Genomic DNA, 19,575 nt, shown 5'->3' on the forward strand with positions numbered 1-19,575 from the left:
TAATGTGAGTACCATATCATATGTGTAGTCTTAAAATTAAGTCCTATTCCGCTATGATAATTATGAAATTTGCTGTCGCATTGGTTTTTTTTTTTTTTTTATACAATCCTAGTAGTCTTAATTTATTCATTATGAAATCTACTTGCATTTTGGCTGCCAAATGGCTTTTTTTGAAGCTTGCTATAAGTGATGATGTGTAATATTGATTTTATTAAATTATTTATTAAATTGGTAAATTATTATTTTTGAGCAGCTCTAGAATGATGATCGCACCCCATATGACTTTAAATTAAAGTATGAAGTCGAATTTGGGAAACTACTATAGCGTGACCCTCTTATGTTTTTTAAAAGGGCGCTGTAACAAAATAACCGTGGATAAAATAATCACAAACAAAGTAACCGAACGACAAAATAACCAGATTTTGTCCGCGGTTATTTTGTCTCCGGTTATGATGTCGCAGCACCTCTTAAAAGTATGTTAAACTAATTTTTCATCAATACAGGCACAAATCGTTTGTCTTCGAAATAACTTAAAAGCACATCATGTTGTGCATATCAATCATTTTTGAATCACTGACACTCATTTCTGACTGGAGAAAGTAAGTAGTTACCAGTTTTCATTCATGCGGTACTGAAAACCGCGAACGAGAGTGCTGTTGAGCTACGGCAGTTTTAGTTAGGTTGACAGCCAACGATTTATTTATTGAGTAAGATATTATTAATAATAAAAAAAAAATAAGCAAAAACAGAACTTTGCAAGATGTAAAATAGTATGAAGAAGAAAGTAACTTAAAGAAAAATCTAAAATGGTCTATTTGTTTACAGAAATTATTTTCTTCTCTCTTTTTGCGCTACCCTATAAAAAGTTAAAAAACAAAGTTATAATTATAAATTTGCGCTTTTGTTATACTAATAAAATAATATACTGATCGTGTAGTATTGTTTTTATAATTCATGTTAAAAAACAAACAACATATTTTTACATAACATGGAATTCCTCTTTTGACAGTAAATTATCTGTGTAAAAGAATAACAGAGTGACTAAGATAAAAGGTAAAAAATTAAAGTCACTTGAAATTATATTTACATTGATAAAAATATTATTGTCAAACTCAAAAATTTGTTGCTTGAGTTATAATAAGATAATATTACACTATTATGCATGAAAGAAGTATTTTTTGTCGTAAATAACTTTTGAATTAATGATACATCTGTGTCAACAAGAAAAAAATACAATGAAACTCATTATTTTTATTTCTTAACACTTATATATTAATGTTTTACTTCTATTGTGCTCATTTGACTTAATTGAATTTTTGGATAGGTCAAGATTCATAACTATTTTATAAAATAAAATTAACAAAAAAAATTTGAAATAGGATTGATCCTGCAAACCATCCTTCTAATTTTCCGCTGTTTTAGAGTTCATAATGTTATAAAACATTCATACTCACAAGTAATTGAGCTTTTTAAGCTCCAAGAATAGATTGATAACTAATTGTTCAGCTCTTCAAGCTCAAAAATGGCCATTCGGCAGCCGAAATGGAAGTAGATTTCCATATGCATACTATATTACTTGCTTGTATTTGAGCATTTAACTTGTGTTAGTATATGTGAAAAGTACATGATCTAATCTACTGTAGTGTATGCGGCTGCGTATTACAGCTTTTTAATAAGAATTCAGTGTGGTCTATTATTATTTAACAGTGTTGGTGAGAATTTTTATAACTTGTTGTGCTAAATAATAATAAATTTGATCAGATGCCGAAAACGAATGCCGAAATGTGTCGTCAATATCAAGGTAAAAAATCAATATACTTTCATTTTAAAACAAATAAACTTTTTAATTATCCTACCCTTGTGATATATATTCATCTTATTCTTACTGAAGTTTCACTTTTATCGTGTGTAAATCTACACACCAAAAAACTTGGAAGTTTTTAATGATCCTTCTCAAGAGGGTGATATTAGTATAGAAATGAATGAAAATATGACCGAAATTAAAGATTTAGATCGTAATAAAGATATTTATTACGTATCAATACCACGATTAATTCCTGAAGAAAATTTTATTAATTTAGTTTGTTTTCTTAATAAGAAGCAAAGAACTTTTTTATTGCACATATTACATTGTTTTAAAACTAAATTATTACCATTATATCATTGTGTGATCGGTGGAGCCGGCGTTGGGAAATCTCGATTAATTTAAGCTATTTATCAAAGCTTGCTTCGTTTATTAAATTTTAGTTCCAGTAATCTAGAATCAATTAAAGTTTTGTTATGTGCTCCAACAGGAAAAGCAGCATTTGGAATAAAAGGAACGACCTTACATGCAGCTTTTATATTGCCATATAATCAATGCTCGACAGAACTTACTCCATTAAGTAGTGGTTCCCGAAATACTTTATATGCAAAATTAAAAGATCTTAGTTTGATTATAATTGATGAAATAAGTATGGTCGGTTCACGAATGATTCAACAAGTTGATAGTCGATTAAAGCAAATTTTTCAAACTTCAAAACCTTTTGGAGGAGTTTCAGTGATTGTATTTGGTGATTTCAATCAATTAGCTCCTGTAGGTGACAGCTATATTTTTGAAGCTCATGCAATGGATCTATATGGAGACATAATCGGTAATCCTTTATGGAATTTATTCAAAAGTTATGAATTGACAGAAATAATGCGACAAAAAAATGATATAAAATTTGCTAAAGCTCTTAACAATTTAGCTAATGGTACATTAACTGAAAATGATGTGAGTCTTTTTGAATCTAGAGTAGTAGAAGGTAATAATAATATACCAGAAGGTGCAATTCATTTATTTCGTACAAATGATGAAGTTGATAGTTTTAACATAAACATAATAAATAAAGATGTTCATAAAAAAAATATTATTGCAAATGACAAAATTAAAGGAAAGTCCTCGAAAATCATGGAACAAAATTTACTTAATTTATGTAAAACCATAGAAACTAAAAATGCACAAGGATTACCTTCTAATCTTTTATTAAGCATTGGTATTAAATATATGGTGACTGTAAATATTGACGTTGAAGATGGGCTTGTTAATGGTGCTGTAGGTATTTTACAAGGATATGAATTAAATAATAAAAGAGAAATTTTTAGGCTTTGGCTAGATTTTTCTGATGATCAAATAGGTAAAAAAAAAAAGAAAAGAAATTCCAAAAGAAGAACATAAAAATTGAACTGCTATAGACAAGATAGTAAAGAATATTCAGCCTACAAAAAAAATAGTAACAATTATTCGAGAACAATTTCCTCTTGTACCAGCAGAAGCAATTACGATTCATAAAAGTCAAGGCGGAACATACAATACTGTAGTTATACACCTAGTAAAAGGAATGAAAAAAAATGAACTTTACGTCGCATTTAGTCGATGTACGAAGTTGAATGGATTATTTATAATTGGAAATTTAAAAATTCCTTCACATCCAAAACCCATACGATAAAGTACAGATTGAAGTAAAACGGTTGTTAAATTCAAAGTTGTCTTTATCATGTTATTTTATTAATGATCCAAAATTAGAGACAATCGTCTATCAAAATATACAAATTTTGAAGGAAAAATCACATTGGATTGATTTAATTAATTTTATGAGATTACATCAACCTTGTATTTTCATAGCAGCCGAAACATGGATAAAAAAAGAAGATGATATCTCGATAGAAGATTATAAAATTGTATATCGTGTAAATGTAACAGAAACTCGTACCAGACATGCTTATGGCATAATAATATATTGTAGAAAAGATAAAAAATTTGAAATTCACTACGATTATAACAATGAAGAGAAGTTACAATCTTGTTCACTTTTAACAGGTTTATATGATGGTGTTGCAATATGTACAGGTTATAAACCTCCTTCAACTAAATATTCATCAATAAAAACAAGAATAGAAGAAATGATCAATGTTGCTATGAACAAAAGTAAAAGAATTATTTTTTTAGGTGATTTTAATATAAATTTAAATAAAGAACCATCACATTTATCTTTTAAAATGTTAAATTCAAGACAATTGTATTCGATACTCAAAACTGATGAAATTACTACAAATTCGACCACAGCTATTGATATAATTTTTTCTAATTTTAAAGTAAATTATGGGATTACTGAAACAATTTTCGGTCATCATAAGCAATTAACCTGTATTCTCAATGAGTCAAAATTGAACGCTAATGAAAAAAATAATGAAAATCGAAATGAATATGAATTTACATTAGTTGAAGCGATTAATGAAGGTAAATGGTTGAGAAAAAAATTGATTCAAACAAAAATTATTAAAGAAAACGATTTCAAAATAATAAACAAATTATGTGAATTTATTAAAGGAAAAATATTTCATTTTAAAAATACCAAAAAATATAGTGAAAATTGTGAAATACCAACATCACTTCAAAATAATTTCATTTCATTGACCATAAAAAAAGATAAAAATTCTTTTTATTATGCTATATCGACTTTAATATCGGGTGGTGGTGAATTGATGCCATGTTTGCGTGCTTTAGAAGCAATTCACTTTATTATAAATGAAAAATTTATAAAAAACGTCTCGAGCCAATTTTTCCAAACAATAACTTTAGAAAATATTTTAAATGAACAGCAACATGTAGAGACAGGAAATATAATACTTATATCCTCAATACTTCAACGCCCAATTAATATTATAACAAAAAAAGAACAAATAATTTCTAATATCAGAATTATTCCAGTTGAAAACGAAGAAGAATTTTATATTTATTTAGATTCAGATTCAAAACATTATACAGCATTAATAAAAAATAATAAAGAATATAATATAATGCCGTTAACTACAACGATGAAAATTGATTTTAATAATTTTATAAAATTTCATAACGAAAATATAGTTAATAAAAACTTAAAAGAAGTAATTTATGTAAGTAAGAAAATAAATAAAAAAAAAAAAAAGAAATCTTTTGAGGAACATAAAAATGCAGAAATTAATATAAAAAAAAAATAATTATAAACTACCAGAAATTAGTACCCAGGAAGAAGTAACACAATCGATTCGATGTATTTAAAAAAAAATCGAAAAAAGCACAAGTTTACAAAATATTGAATTAATTATAAATAACGAGAAAGATTTAATTCATCAATGTTCTTCTGAAATTTATAAAACTGTTGAAAAAAATATTGAAGACGTCTCAAATAATCGGTTTAGTGAAAATAATTATTGTAAGTATGTCTTAAACACAAATAAATTGTCGGTAAGTAGTACTCAAATAAATAATACTCTCAATAACACATTTTTTTTAACTAATGTTGCATCTGATGGAAATTGCTTATTTCGAACATTTGCTGAATTAATATTTTATGATCAAGAAAGGTATAATGAGATTAAAATTTTTGTTATATATTTTGTTTATTTCAATAAAAATAGATATGAACCTTTATTTTACAGAGGTAGTTTTTCAGTTGTAGATGAAAACGGTAAAGAAATAACATATCCAACGGTAGATGATTTCATATGAATGATAGCTCGCCAACACGAATGGGGAAATGAAGGGTCTATATATGCTATGAGTGATGCATTAAAAATTATTATAGTTGTTATTTCCGTTGATCGGTATACACTAGGGTGATTCAAAAAAAAAGAATATTTTTTTTTTCGTTTGGTACTCTGAAAAATAGGTTCCTAGACACCTCTAAGAAAGCCTCTCCAAGCATGAGTTCTTAATTGTAACGGGAAGGTCCTCCTTCTTACAGTTTTCTATTTTTTCTTATTATCAGATAGAAAAATTTATATCTCGCTTCCAACTACTTGAAAAATATCTTGTTCCTTAGATTTTGTAGGAAATTGAATGCTCTACAAAAAGGTCTCTTACGATTTTTTTCGTAAACCCAACCGTTTAAAAGATATTAACGGTTAAAGTTTGATTATTTTTGGGAAAATTTTTTATTTCTTATGAATTTTATAACTCAATAAAAAAATCATTATGAATGATGAAACTCATAGTTTTGTAGGAAATTTACTGCTCTATAAAAATGGTCTCTTATGATTTTTCGATCAAGTTGAGCGTTTACGAGATATTCATCGTCAAACATCAATGCATATCAATTTTTCTAGTTTTTGATCAATAATTCGAAAAATTTCAATTTATTCTGTGAGTTTCAAGGAAATTTAGACAAATTTGAGTTTCTATGAATAGAAATATGTTATGAACTATTTTTTTAATTAGTTTTTTTAGTCTTGGACATGTTTGATTACATTAAAACAAAAAATTAGTGCATTTTTAAATATATAATTCAATTTAGTGTGTTTCACATGTGTTTCACTCTTTTAGCGAAGAATTTATTTATTTAATTATCAACTGCCATATAATTTTCAATATTTTCAACATAACGGTACACTTTTACTGTAAATAATTTCCTCTATTGCAGTTTGGGTAGTTTTTTCGATGTTCTTTGATAATTTGCAATAAGTATTGGAATTGCTCTTCATTTTTGTCAAGCATTGATTATACTCACTAACTAATGCAACAGCTCGTTCTGCTGAATCATTAACAACTTTCAATTGGTTAAAGTATTCTTTATTTTCAATGTAACTGTCATTAGTAGGCCACGATTCAATATCTTTATCAAGGAAGTCATATGGTAAATCAAAGATTTTAAAGAGATTTAAAGACTTTTTAGAAACAAAGTCACTCAGACTTTTTGCGTTAATGAATTCAAATCGTTTTTATCAATTATAAATTTTTAGCTTTAGAATCTGTACCGTTACGAGTATTAACAGCTCCAACAATATTTTTTTTACTTCCAATGAAACGGTATCGTCAAATAATGATAAAATGGCAAGTTCATCACTTAAATACCATAAATGCAAAATCATTTTTTCACAAGTTGCTGAAGAAATCAATGAATTGATATTTTTGTACTCGAATAAATTTTTCAAAAACTGCAAGTCATGATTAGCAGCAGTTGTTGCAGAAGTTGATGAAAACCAAGCTTTTAAATACAGTGTAACTATAAATATACAAATTTGCCGAAGACCGTCCAATTCTTTATTAGAAAGTTTAAATTCATTTCTGAATAGAAACATTTTTAAACTGTAAATTGCCTTCGCCATCCACCTAGCATGATGAATTGCACCAGGACGTTTGAAAAAATTTCTTCTTGAGGCATTTCTCCAAGGAAAATCAACGACAATTCCAAAAATTCTTTATAGTCATCTCGGGGTTGTAGTAACTATCAAAAACAATTAAAAATTTGTCAGAAACAAGAAAATTTTTTTCTTAAAATCGCAGTTAAATCATACCTGTAAGGATTGTGCAATTAAACTAGATATTTCATTTTTTTATCCAAAATGATATCAGCAACAACAGTATCTTCAATTCCAGATTTATAATTAGTTTTATTTATTTCATCCCATGATTTTTGAAATCTTCCGAACATTGGTACGTTTGGCCCAGATGACACAGGCCAATATACTTCAAATGCACTTCTCAATATGATCTCAAAAATGTGGTGACGACATGGTAACCAGATTAACTCTCTTCCCAAAGTCTTTTCAATTGCCTTACATGTACCGTTATGAATTCCTGTATAAAGAAAATAGATAACTATCGTTAAATTTAATATTTTCAACAAATTGTAGATTATATTTAAAATCCAAATGAGTAAATAATTCTCAATAATTTCAAAAGTGAAATTCAGTAAGCAATAAAAATTAAACTAGAACGTTAATAATTAAATATTTTTTAGATTAAATTATCATTGATAAGTTACCTGTATTAACTGCCGTCGTGTCAAAACACATCGCCTTAACATAATTAGTAATACCCCATTCACTCAATGTCGATAAAATGGCTGATGTTTGATTGTCTGCCGTCCCAGAATTCATTTTGGAACCCCAAGTAATTGTTCGGTACCAAATGCAGTTAAAATAACTGGTAGCCGTTCCACAGATTTTGATCCAACAAGGTCATTCAGCATTTTTCCGTCCCAATGCACAACGTATTTATCGTGTGTCTTAAAGTTGTCATTAAGTCCTTTAGCAATGTCTTCTCTTTGAAGCATACGAGCTCGTTGAATTGAACTATAACTGAGCATTGTATCTTCAATTTTAATATCTACTGCTAGTAAAACCGGAGCAATAATAAACATCGCATTTCTACTGCTGACATTAGCTCGGTCGAGTCCAAAAATGACTTCAGGAGTTAAGACATCAAGTTTTGCTCGTTTTGTCGGAATTGGAGGTTCATACTCTGAATCAGATCCAAAATTTGTAACTCCACTTAATGTATACGTAGAGAACGACTCTGATTTTTCACTTGGAACAATCGCATGACTGGTAGACGGTTGATCTAAGTCTGGAATAAGATCTGTTTTATAAATTAAACGAAGAAAATGTATAGAATTTATTCATTTTGATGACAAATAATTAAGAAAGGACTCCAAAAATTGTCTAGTCAAATGTCATCTAGTCATCTATGAAAAGTTACACTACTACCTGACTTTATAATAATTAAATATCTCAGATACTTACTACTCTCATCTATTCCCATCATAGTTGTGGTTAAGTTTGATACAGGTACATTATTAGAAAGAATCTCTTTATGGGTACCGAATTTTTGATCCAAATACAACTTTCTAATATTATCATCAAGCACTTTTAAGGATTTTTCGCTCACAATGTCGAATAATTGTTCAAGATCAGTCTGAAATTTCATTTCCTTTTGGTTTTGCGCTGAATTCTTTTTATCGAAATTTTTTTGTAATTTTAACCATTGACTGTGATAGCGAAGAAATTTTTTGACTGCATTAGGAGCTCCACTAGTTGGAATCTGATTTTTCTCCACAGTTCAATAACTTGGTCAACTGAATTTTTAGCACTTTGTTTGATTGAATACTTTAAAATTTTAAGTTGGTAGAAAAACACACGCATAACCTCTTTCACTTTTGGTAACTTACGTTCCGAAATTCTTTGTAGAGGTATTCCGATAAAACGTATTTCTTTATTCATTGTAGGTTAATTGATGATAAATAAATTTATGTGATGATTATAAGACTTATTTTAAATGAATTATTTTATTACGTATTCAAGATGATCAGTTTTAGGAACACTGAAAATATGGTATTAAATGGGTAGATACTGAAGATAGTTGAGAGTAAAAACATAGATGGCGTTAGTTTCAGAAGACAAACAGAAGAAGAAATGGAATTCAAAACAAAAATCCCTCGAACGAAAATTTTATGTATATTTTGTGAAAAACAATTTAAAAATACGCACTGAACAAATTTCATAATAATAAATGACAACGCGATTAAGATTTTAAATTATTAAAGATAAAATTTAAAAAAATATTATTAGAATAAAAACTTTCAAATGAATTTTTGAACAGAAAACATCTATAGGAGTTGCTTTTATAATAAAAACTCAAATTTGTCTAAATTTCCTTGAAACTCACAGAATAAATTGAAATTTTTCGAATTATTGATCAAAAACTAGAAAAATTGATATGCATTGATGTTTGACGATGAATATCTCGTAAACGCTCAACTTGATCGAAAAATCATAAGAGACCATTTTTATAGAGCAGTAAATTTCCTACAAAACTATGAGTTTCATCATTCATAATGATTTTTTTATTGAGTTATAAAATTCATAAGAAATAAAAAATTTTCCCAAAAATAATCAAACTTTAACCGTTAATATCTTTTAAACGGTTGGGTTTACGAAAAAATCGTAAGAGACCTTTTTTGTAGAGCATTCAATTTCCTACAAAATCTAAGGAACAAGATATTTTTTCAAGTAGTTGGAAGCGAGATATAAATTTTTCTATCTGATAATAAGAAAAAATAGAAAACTGTAAGAAGGAGGACCTTCCCGTTACAATTAAGAACTCATGCTTGGAGAGGCTTTCTTAGAGGTGTCTAGGAACCTATTTTTCAGAGTACCAAACGAAAAAAAAAATATTCTTTTTTTTTGAATCACCCTAGTATACACATGAAAAAGATTTTATTTATAAATATTTACCAAGTATCAAAAATTCATCAATACCTTTTACAATTATAAATGAAACTCGATGGCACTTTCTTGCAGCTCATAGAAAATATAACTCGTCGATATTTGATTCAAAAATATGGCAAAATGTTCAAATGATTGAAATAAGAGTAAATTCGAATATTATTCACTCAAATACTAATAATTCTCAAAAAGAGAGCAATAATACTGATTTTGAGAAAAACACTACAATTATCACCGAAACGTTGTCAAAAAAGGCAGAAATAATTTAAAATCAAATTTATTGTAGCAAATCTAGTATCGAAATTAATGATATCGTAAACAACTATCAAAAAATCATTTTAGAAATCAATAATAATATTAAAAATATTTTTGAAACAGACGATCAAAATTTTATAATACAAAATTATCCTCAAAAGAAAAAAATAATTTTTGAAAGATTTCCAGAAATAATCTTAAATAATTTTTTTATTGATAATGTTGAATCTGACGGAAATTGTTTCTTTCGAACGATTGCTGAACTGATTTTTAACGATGAAGAAAGGTTTCATGAAATTAAAATTTTTATTATCAGTCACATTATAATGAAGTCTAATTTTTACCAAATATTATGCACAACAAAAGTGATTGAAGTTCGAAAAAGTAATAATGATAACGATATAATAGATGACCCACACATAGATGATTTTCTGAGGATGATTGCTGCTGATGGAATTTGGGGTAACGAGGGATCAATTATTCCACTTTGTGAAGCTTTAGAAACTAAATTGTTTATATTCAGTGTCTCTGGCATCGCAGGAATATTGCAAGTACTTATGAAAATGGAGCCTACAACTACAAAATCATCAACAAAAATAATGACAATAATAAATATGGATAATACTCATTTCTATGTAAGTCGATTCAAAGATCATACTATAAGCGTAAATCAATTTTTAGAAGATAGTCAAGAATTCAATAATATAACGACTTTAGAATATAATATCAAACAAATATTCGAATAACATTTAGTTCAATTTAATCGAATACAGGAGAAAGTTTCTAAGTAAATATTAACATTTTTTATTAAATTTTTAATGTATAAAGCCAATAATTTTGATAAATAAGATATATAAACTAATGATTAGCTAATAAATTTTTTAAGACATTTAAATCCTAACTAAAACGAAAAAAACAGTAATAATAAAAATTATATACATAAAAAAAATTTTTAATAAACGGTAGAAAATGTACTGAATTGTAAAATTTAAGAATGAGATAATAAAAGAAAAAAAAAAGTAATCACAATAAATGACAGAAAAAGAGAAATTAGATAAAAAAATAAAAAACAAATAAGATTGGAATCTCGAAAATGACAAATACAAATTCAGGAATGGTCACTATTTCATTACACATTAATTTTATGTTCTTATATAACTAAATTGTATTCTATATTATTTAAATTTATAACACAATCACAGTTGAACTTGTTGAAATAAAGTTTAATAATAAAGCCAAAATACTCATAAATACGACAATAAAACTCTTGGTTTATATTAGTCATTTTGCCATGGTATAGGCCTACTGGGGACCCGCCATGTAAAAGAAAGGGAGCGCGTCGTTTTACACAGTACCTCAAGGGTGATGCGGAAATCTGTGTCATGACAGATTAACCGACATACGAATATAATTAAATTTTACTTTTAAATACAATATTAAAGACAAATTAATTTAAAAAAACGACTGCAAAAGTAAAATTTCATTAAAAACCTACAGACGAATAGGTTATTTTAAGTTTAGAAGAATAAAATAGAATGGAAATTGAAGCTCGTTTAACGGGCTTTAAAATACAATTTACAAAAATTCGATAAGTTATTTCATTCAAAAGTTATCCGCGAAAGAATCCGCCAAAATATGAATTTTTATGATTTTGAAAATTTTGAAATCCTATAATTTCTGAACTACTTGACCGATTGAGCTCATCTTTGAACTTGGCCTTAGTATTCGTCTAAAGATTAAGTATGTTGAGTTTGGAGAAGATCCATTATAAATTAGAGACGCTATCGTCCGGATAAGCAGCGTTATATCGTGTATATATATATATAAACTTTTGAACTAATAGCATTTTCTGAATCAGCTTGACGAACTGAGTCAGAAAATAGCAAAATTTTTCAAAAGTTGCGTCATGAGGACAAATGCAATAGTTAGATTTCTATGAAATCTACTAAAAAACAGACAAGTGTAAAACAATTTTAAAGTTATTACCAAGAAACGTTTTTTTTTTTTCAATTTTTGAATTACGATCTCTTTCGAATAAGTGAACCGATTTTGATGAGACTTACGACATTCTATGAGTTTTTCAAAAAATTTAGAAGTTATTATGAAGGAACGGTTTTTGCGAAATGTTTCAACTACGATATCTCTCAAACAAAAGAACTGATTCAATCTGGGATTCATTGATTCAGTAGTTAAAACGTTATTAACAAAAAAATTTTTCTGAAAATTTAATTAAAAAAATTTTTTTAATCTTCCGGGCCAAATTGGTTAATTTTCTCAAAATATCTCAGAGAAATAGAATTCTTCAGAAGATTTTCGGAATACTTCTAAGATAATTTTAGAATCAACGTGTTTTATTTGAAATAATTTAGTTAAAATTTTCTTTTTATATTCGTATGCGGAATATTTTTTGAATAATCTTAAAAATTTTTCTTAACTATTTGAGAACAAATTTTTAATACTTTTAGGACATTTTTGGGACAATTTTTAAACATTTTTAGGACAGTTTTAAAATATTTTTAAATTTTAAATTAAAAAAAGTTTTAAACAAATTTAAAAACTTTTTAAAACAATTTTATGACAATTTTACGATAATTTTAAATGTTCTTTTGATGATTTTGAAAAAGATAATTTATTTTTTCACAGCTGTAGATTTGTCTTAAAATTAATGGATCAAAACTTTTAGGACAATTATAAGACATTTTAGGACATTTTTAGGACAATTTTAATGTTTTTGCTACAAACTTTGAACATTTTTAGAACAATTTCAGGACAATTTTAAACGATTTTCAAATGATTTTAAGAAAGATAATTTTTTCGCGTAGTTGTAAATTTGTTCTAAAATTAATGGATGAAAAATTTTGGGATAACTTTAGGACATTTTTAGGACAATTCTGTAATGCACAAATAGATTGTCTTTCTTGAAATAATTTGAAAATCGTTCCAAATTATCGTGAAATTATTCTAAAAATGTTCAAAGTTTGTTGTAAAAACATTACACAATTGTCCCTTATTGTGTCACGTTTGGATGTCCCACACTTGGGACATTTTTAGGACAATTTTTTTTGTTACACGGGACATTTCATTCAGATTCATGAAGGATCGTTATAATAATATAACACCTATTTAAATATTTCGGTTATTGTAAATCCAATCGCACCATAAAGCTATGTTCTTACAGGCATATTGTATGGGCTGACTTACTCTACATATCAATAAAATGTTTTATATAATTGATATAAAAAATATTATTCACTAATAGTAATCAATTATAAATAAAGAATCACAATATTTAATCAACACAAATTTGGAAATGAAAAATATACTAATTAATGCAAGGAACATCTGTGAATGGTGGACTTGATAAAGAATCGTAATAAATCTACGATTAGTAGAATATCAACAAGCTTTCATCAATTGGTGATGTGGAACTATCAGCACACTTCCATATATTTTTATTCTTTTTGACAAAACTCTGTTTAAAAATTAACTTTGATAGAAACAAAAATTATAAAATCATATCAAAATCTAGATTAATTATGATAGGACTGTACTTTTATTACATGTTTATATATAAAACTGTGATCGATGAAATGACCAAAATTTGAACCTTAAAACTTTTTTGAATTATTTTTTAATAAAATATTTGAAAATTTGAAGACAATATAACTGTGACGCTTTTCGCCAGTATTTACACCGGTCAACTGGTTAATAGAATTGCTCAAGATTTAGAAAGATTAAGATACAAACAAGTTGTTAAAATTAATATTTTTCAGCTCAATATTAAATCTATCATTCTAAATCAATAAATTTTATTCACTTTTATGAATTCAAAAGTACTTATGTTGGAAACGAACATAATAATATTTACCAAGTGGTTAAATAATTCGCTTTTAACGCTTGATTATACAAGTGTTTAATTGAATAACAATAGTATTGATAGTTTGGCGTCAAAAATGAATGAAAATATTTATTCACTAATCTTGTGTACTTATCAAATACGTCAATTATAATATTTTAGGAATTTATTTTTGAACTAGCTGTTTTGTTCTTCGAGTGGTATAAACTAATGTTCTTTTTTTGATCATTTTACTAGTTGCTAAGTAATAAAAAAAAAAGCAACATTCGGCCTCACCCGACATGGATAGGTAGATTTCTTGATTAAATATTGACAAAAACACGATTTAAAAAATAGGAATTGTAATATATGAAAGTTATTTGACGATAAAGTTAAAAATTATTTTTTTTTTAATTTTCCCAACCACGAAATAAATTGAAAAAAGTATCAAAAGGCGACGGATAATAACTTAAATTGAAGATAATTACGTGAATTTTAATGTAAATTTGATACATTTAAGTTATCTTTTATGGTTAAAAATTATTTCGAAGAAAAAGGGCTAAAAGACGTTCATTTAAAAATTTTTGAAAATTTCCAAATCACGAAATTAATTGAAAAAATCATTAAAACTAGACAAATGACAGTTTGAATTAAAGTTAAAATTTTTACTTAAAATTATTAACTTTAAAATTAAAGTTAAAATTGAATTAAAGAACTAAATCGATTCAAATTCTTAAAAAATTTAAGTTGGGTAAAACTTTTTGAAATGTCGCAAATCGTATTTTAGTCGGTCGAGCCATTCAAAAAGTATAGAGGTTCACACACGCACATGGAAGGGAAATCTTTGTAGGAATAGTCAAAATAGCTTCTTAGGACCACACAGAAAGATAGAAAGTTTTGAGTCAAGCGTAAATTTTATTAAATCAAGAAAATCTTGAGGGAAATTGAAAATTTCTTGAATGAAGTTAAAATTTTTCGAACGAAGTTAAATTTTTTTAGGGCAAAAAAATTTCTTCTTGCTCCAAAATAACTTCGGTCTTTCTTACAATTTTCTTGGTTCAAGAAATTTTTTTTTTCTGTGCATAAAACATGGGGATCTAATAATAATTCGATTTTAAAAAATCGGGATGAAACTAATAATTTACCAATTTCTGGAAATCATTGATTTTTATAGAGGGAAGTTGAAAATTTTATTTTTGACCCTATTTGTATCCCGACTAGAAATTTTAATGTAAGGCCTATTGGGCCCTCATTAGGTTGCCTAATAGGGACCCGACATACAAGAATTACATTGTAAAATGTAATATTTATATTGAAAGCTCTGAAAATTAACATTCAAAGTTTGAATTTAGAAAAATGTTATTTCGAACTGTAATTTTTCTAGTTTTGAATACGACGGGACACTTATTACTATTTATAATGTAATTTTTCGAATTTTTTTTTCCGTGTAAAAGACAGTATTTCGACAATTTCTACATCGCTCGTGATAAAATTCTGTGTATTACAAAATTGAATAATTAATATCAGAGAATAATTAATTGTCTTCAAGTGAATAATATTTGTGATGCGTTGTTAGATTAAAGAACATAAATCTTATAAAATTAAATATTTCACAATAGGTAGTACGCAAATGACTATGTTTTAACTAAAATAGCTTCGATACAAACACAGAAAACTGAAATTTAGAACTCCGAAGGCTAAAACCTGTAGCAGCTACAATTTTTCTCTCTGTGTAAAAATGACATTATTTTGTTAGTTTATTTTTTTATTAATCAATCACTCAGTCACACACAAGCACTCCTAATAGTAATATTTATCTTAAGAGCAATGTAGATTTACAAGTAAAAAAAGTCTTCGCTCAAATGCGCACGGCTAATAACTTCGGCTTTAAAATAATTATAAATGGCAAAGTAAATGAATTCTTTCCTTTCTTCAACTGCCCTATTTGCAAGTCCTTAAAAAAAGATATATTGGCTCATTTTCTGTTCAGCTGTCCTACCCTGTTAAATTTAAGAAAATATTTTCTCAGTAGTATTGGTAATGTACAAACTCATGACAGACTAATCGAAATATTAAACTTTCATAAGCCAAAACATCTAAAAACATTGTACCAGCTCACCGAAAAACATTGTATTCTAAGAGGATCCATTCTAAACAAATAATTTAACAACATTTATGTACTAAATATGTTTAAGCTCTATTGCGATTGTAAATTGTACAAAAGGCAAAAAAATATATAAACAATTAATCAATCAACGAATCAAAGTAAAAACAGAAATTAAATTATATCTTTGAAGGTAAAAGACAGTTCCATGTACGTACGACATTTTCATCGTAACTTATCAAAGCTTCAAGAGCTTGGATACCTGAAAACAAAAAATAAGGATTCTTATAAATTAAACGATCACAGAAAATGATAGAAAATTATTTTTTCAATAAATCTGTGCTAAAAACTTAAAAAGCTTACTAAATGATCAAGATGTAAGCTTTTAATCGTAGTATAGTAAAAAAAAACTGGTAAAATGTTATATTCATTAGAGGCTTCACTTCTCTCTGTATTATGTGTTATATTGCTTAATAATTAATAATCTTACGATTAGTTTTGATGTACTCATTAATCGGATCAATAAGTACAGTTGCAGGAACACCCATGTTGAGTCTAGGATATCGAGTTGTAGAAGTAATAACATTACAAACAGTAATACCAAGTAATTCTCCCGTAGTAGGTCTAATAATGGGTCCACCACTATTACCACTTTGAACATAACAAGTAGTTTGAAGCATACATGACGATACATTTGAAATATTACCTCGTGTAATAGTCGGTAAATTTGAACATAAAAATGGATATCCCGCGCTAATGACACTTTCTCCTAGAGTTAAAATTTTTTTCAAGTATTATTATTATTATTATTATTATTATACAAACGCATTTAACATTCATAATCATAACTTATATCTGTACCTCTTAAAACTAAACTATTTCCAATCTTTAGAGGTTTTATCGCACTGCTTATTTCTTTTGGGTCAACTTTCAAGACAGCAATATCGTAAGGTACACCTTTGGGAGTACGATAAATTAATTCAGCCCATTGAATTTTCATAGATTGAGAGCTTAGATTCTTTGGACTAAAGCCAACTTTAATCCGTTGATTTGGTGCCTAAAGTATAATAATATTTCTATTAACTTATTTGTTATTTTATTTAATTCAGTTTTTTTTATCAAAATAATAGAAAAAAATATGTCAGATTACTTACCTTATCAATCACATGAGAGCATGTTAATATGATGCCAGTACCTCTATCCAAAAGTATACCACTACCCCATTCAGAACCACAATATATTAATACCACACACTTGTTTAGGGAGTCTGTAATTGAAGAGATCTGATTAATTGTTATTAATAACAAGAATTATTAAAAGCAGATTGACGGATAATGCATAAAAATAATATTAGGATTATAGTTTTTCTCAATTGTGTAATACGAAAAAATTACCTTGAACTTAAGTTTGAAATTTTTGATTTCATAGTATAGATTAAAAAAATTATAATTTCAACTACCGCATTAGAAAATTATTTTTCAATTTTTAATCCTAACACTCAAACAAAGAATTAAATTTTTAGTTTTTGATTCGAAATTAATGCATTAGAAAATTGGTAAACCTGATTAGAATACTTAATTTTAATTTTCCTTTGAAACAATAAAAAAGAAAGCTTTTAACAATATTTCTTCTATTGCCTTCCTTTAGTCTGATGTACAAAGCGTAATGTTTTTCTATTCCTAAATACTATGTACGTAATTAAAAATACAGTACGTAAGAACCGATTATTTCGATAATTTTATCATTAGAAATAAAATTCATTTTTGCACGACTATATCATAATTTTTCCTACATTAACTGTTCGAAATTGTGGAATAAATTTCTATTGGCCTATTGAGACAAAATAAAAAGAACTGAAAACTTTTACCCAATTTGAGTTATCGTTAAAATTACATTTTACATGAAAAATTCTCAAAATTCAGGAGATATAAATAAAAAATGGGGATAAAGCTAAAAAATCACTTTTTTTTTTGATAGTATTTTTTCAAGGTCTCTGAGTATATGTAGTGAAAAGTAAGTAATTCTATCAAAAAATGGAAAATTTTTCGCATAAAAAAATGTATAAGTTGTATATTTACAAAAATTGTTTATGTTTGCAAAAAATTAATGAAAAAATTTTTTTTTAATTGAAAAATTCACTCCAAAAATACTCAGAATATACCACAAAATATCAAAGAATGTCGATAAAATCTTTACATTGAACTTTACATGATAAAGTCGGATAAATTTCAATTATTCATTGGTAATTGTACCGATAAAAAATTTCTTAAAGTCATTTTATATCAGGATAATTAGTTCTAGTTTGAAAACAGTTAAATTAGTTAGTTTTATATTTACCAATGATGTTAAAATTTTCCTGGCTTATCTTCAAGGTCTTTTTATCTTCCTGTTTCCTGAGTAATCTTTTCAAACAAGGTAGAAGACATGCGACAAAAGTATAATTGACCCATTCGCTTCGGCACAAACTCAACGGAGCAATCACCATTCCATATATTTCTCTGCTTCCACTGGTAAGATATATACTTCATTAGTATCTATTCATTAGAACATAATGTTTCTTTTTTACCTATATACAAATTTCTGATTTCTTACTCTTTACGGTTTGTAGAGTATACAAGCCCTCCTTCACATCCTGGAATTGCATGTATATCTGTCAACATGACGCATTTATCTATCCCTAATACATTACTCACTATTCCTTTTGAGATGGAATTAATGAACACTGGATTCCCGAATGGCGTGGATTCTATTTCTACGTCATCACCTTTTTCAGGAATTTGTTGAGATAATTGACTGTCACAAAAATAATTTAACATTTTATGAATATTTTCAACGCTGCATTCATTCACATTATTTACGTTTTCATCTTTTTGATTAAGATATATTACTAAAATTATCGGTAAAAGTATTCTATTCAGCCTGTCAAAAGTTTCACTTAAGTCAGTTGAAGAATATAATTTTGTCAAAGCGTCAATCAGTGAAGGGCAACTCCATAAGCTGACAACAACACCATTTAAACTTTTTACTTCTGTGTTTTGTGTGGATGATTTCGAAATTTTTTGACATAATTTCACTTGAACTTTTAAATGATCTTCTCTGCCTGATAAATTAACTATTTCACCAGGTGGTAATGTAGAAATAAAATCTGAAAATTTTTTATCTTTTTCTATTTTAGGCTTCAATAAAATTCCATGCGTAAGGACCCAATTTTTCAATATGTGTATTCCTGAAGTATACTCAATTTCTTTTCCATCTTGTTTTAAAAGTGATATTGCAACACCCTTTGATGCCATGACTCGTTTTGCTCCTAAAAAATAAGAATAAACTTATATTTAATTTCAAGTCAAAGTACACAATAAATGAAAATGAAAAT

At 27.1% G+C, this 19,575-nt stretch overlaps 4 protein-coding genes across 7 annotated transcripts in view; 2 read left to right on the forward strand and 2 right to left on the reverse strand.

Annotated features, from left to right (window-relative positions):
* The first annotated feature begins 1,782 nt into the window (after positions 1 to 1,782).
* On the forward strand, positions 1,783 to 5,797 carry LOC141526586 (uncharacterized). The gene is made up of 2 exons (XM_074241624.1): positions 1,783 to 1,801; positions 2,295 to 5,797. Exons 1-2 carry the CDS (start codon positions 1,783 to 1,785, stop codon positions 3,197 to 3,199), a joined length of 924 nt encoding a protein of 307 aa, XP_074097725.1. The 3' UTR covers positions 3,200 to 5,797.
* A 1,581-nt stretch (positions 5,798 to 7,378) lies between these two features.
* LOC141525788 (uncharacterized) lies at positions 7,379 to 9,117 on the reverse strand. Of its 2 annotated transcripts, none has more exons than XM_074240426.1 (3): positions 8,527 to 9,117; positions 7,767 to 8,350; positions 7,379 to 7,579 (listed from the first exon to the last, which is right to left on the reverse strand). In XM_074240426.1, exons 1-2 carry the CDS (start codon positions 8,708 to 8,710, stop codon positions 7,878 to 7,880), a joined length of 657 nt encoding a protein of 218 aa, XP_074096527.1. In that variant the 5' UTR covers positions 8,711 to 9,117; the 3' UTR covers positions 7,379 to 7,579; positions 7,767 to 7,877. The 2 variants fall into 2 exon arrangements, with proteins under 2 accessions (XP_074096527.1, XP_074096519.1); XM_074240418.1 differs by having other exon boundaries at positions 7,767 to 8,362.
* A 527-nt stretch (positions 9,118 to 9,644) lies between these two features.
* On the forward strand, positions 9,645 to 13,719 carry LOC141531483 (uncharacterized). The gene is made up of 2 exons (XM_074249373.1): positions 9,645 to 10,898; positions 13,442 to 13,719. Exons 1-2 carry the CDS (start codon positions 10,590 to 10,592, stop codon positions 13,457 to 13,459), a joined length of 327 nt encoding a protein of 108 aa, XP_074105474.1. The 5' UTR covers positions 9,645 to 10,589; the 3' UTR covers positions 13,460 to 13,719.
* A 1,916-nt stretch (positions 13,720 to 15,635) lies between these two features.
* LOC141531556 (peroxisomal leader peptide-processing protease-like) overlaps positions 15,636 to 19,575 on the reverse strand; it is a 44,258-nt gene continuing 40,318 nt past the window's right edge. For 2 of the 3 annotated variants that reach the window (XM_074249595.1, XM_074249484.1), the window contains exons 2-7: positions 18,795 to 19,509; positions 18,540 to 18,709; positions 17,357 to 17,469; positions 17,064 to 17,259; positions 16,693 to 16,971; positions 15,636 to 16,464 (exon numbers count right to left, since the gene is read on the reverse strand). In XM_074249595.1, the coding sequence (XP_074105696.1) occupies positions 16,382 to 16,464; positions 16,693 to 16,971; positions 17,064 to 17,259; positions 17,357 to 17,469; positions 18,540 to 18,709; positions 18,795 to 19,495 (1,542 nt within the window). In that variant the 5' untranslated portion in view covers positions 19,496 to 19,509 and the 3' untranslated portion in view covers positions 15,636 to 16,381. The remainder of the gene's footprint in view (positions 16,465 to 16,692; positions 16,972 to 17,063; positions 17,260 to 17,356; positions 17,470 to 18,539; positions 18,710 to 18,794; positions 19,510 to 19,575) is intronic. The other variant, XR_012479962.1, reaches the window with a different exon arrangement.

The sequence above is a fragment of the Cotesia typhae genome, unplaced genomic scaffold, assembly GCF_013202065.1.
Source record: "Cotesia typhae breed Kobodo isofemale line unplaced genomic scaffold, CoteBio_Ctyphae contig_11, whole genome shotgun sequence".
In the NCBI taxonomy this organism is placed as follows: domain Eukaryota; kingdom Metazoa; phylum Arthropoda; class Insecta; order Hymenoptera; family Braconidae; genus Cotesia; species Cotesia typhae.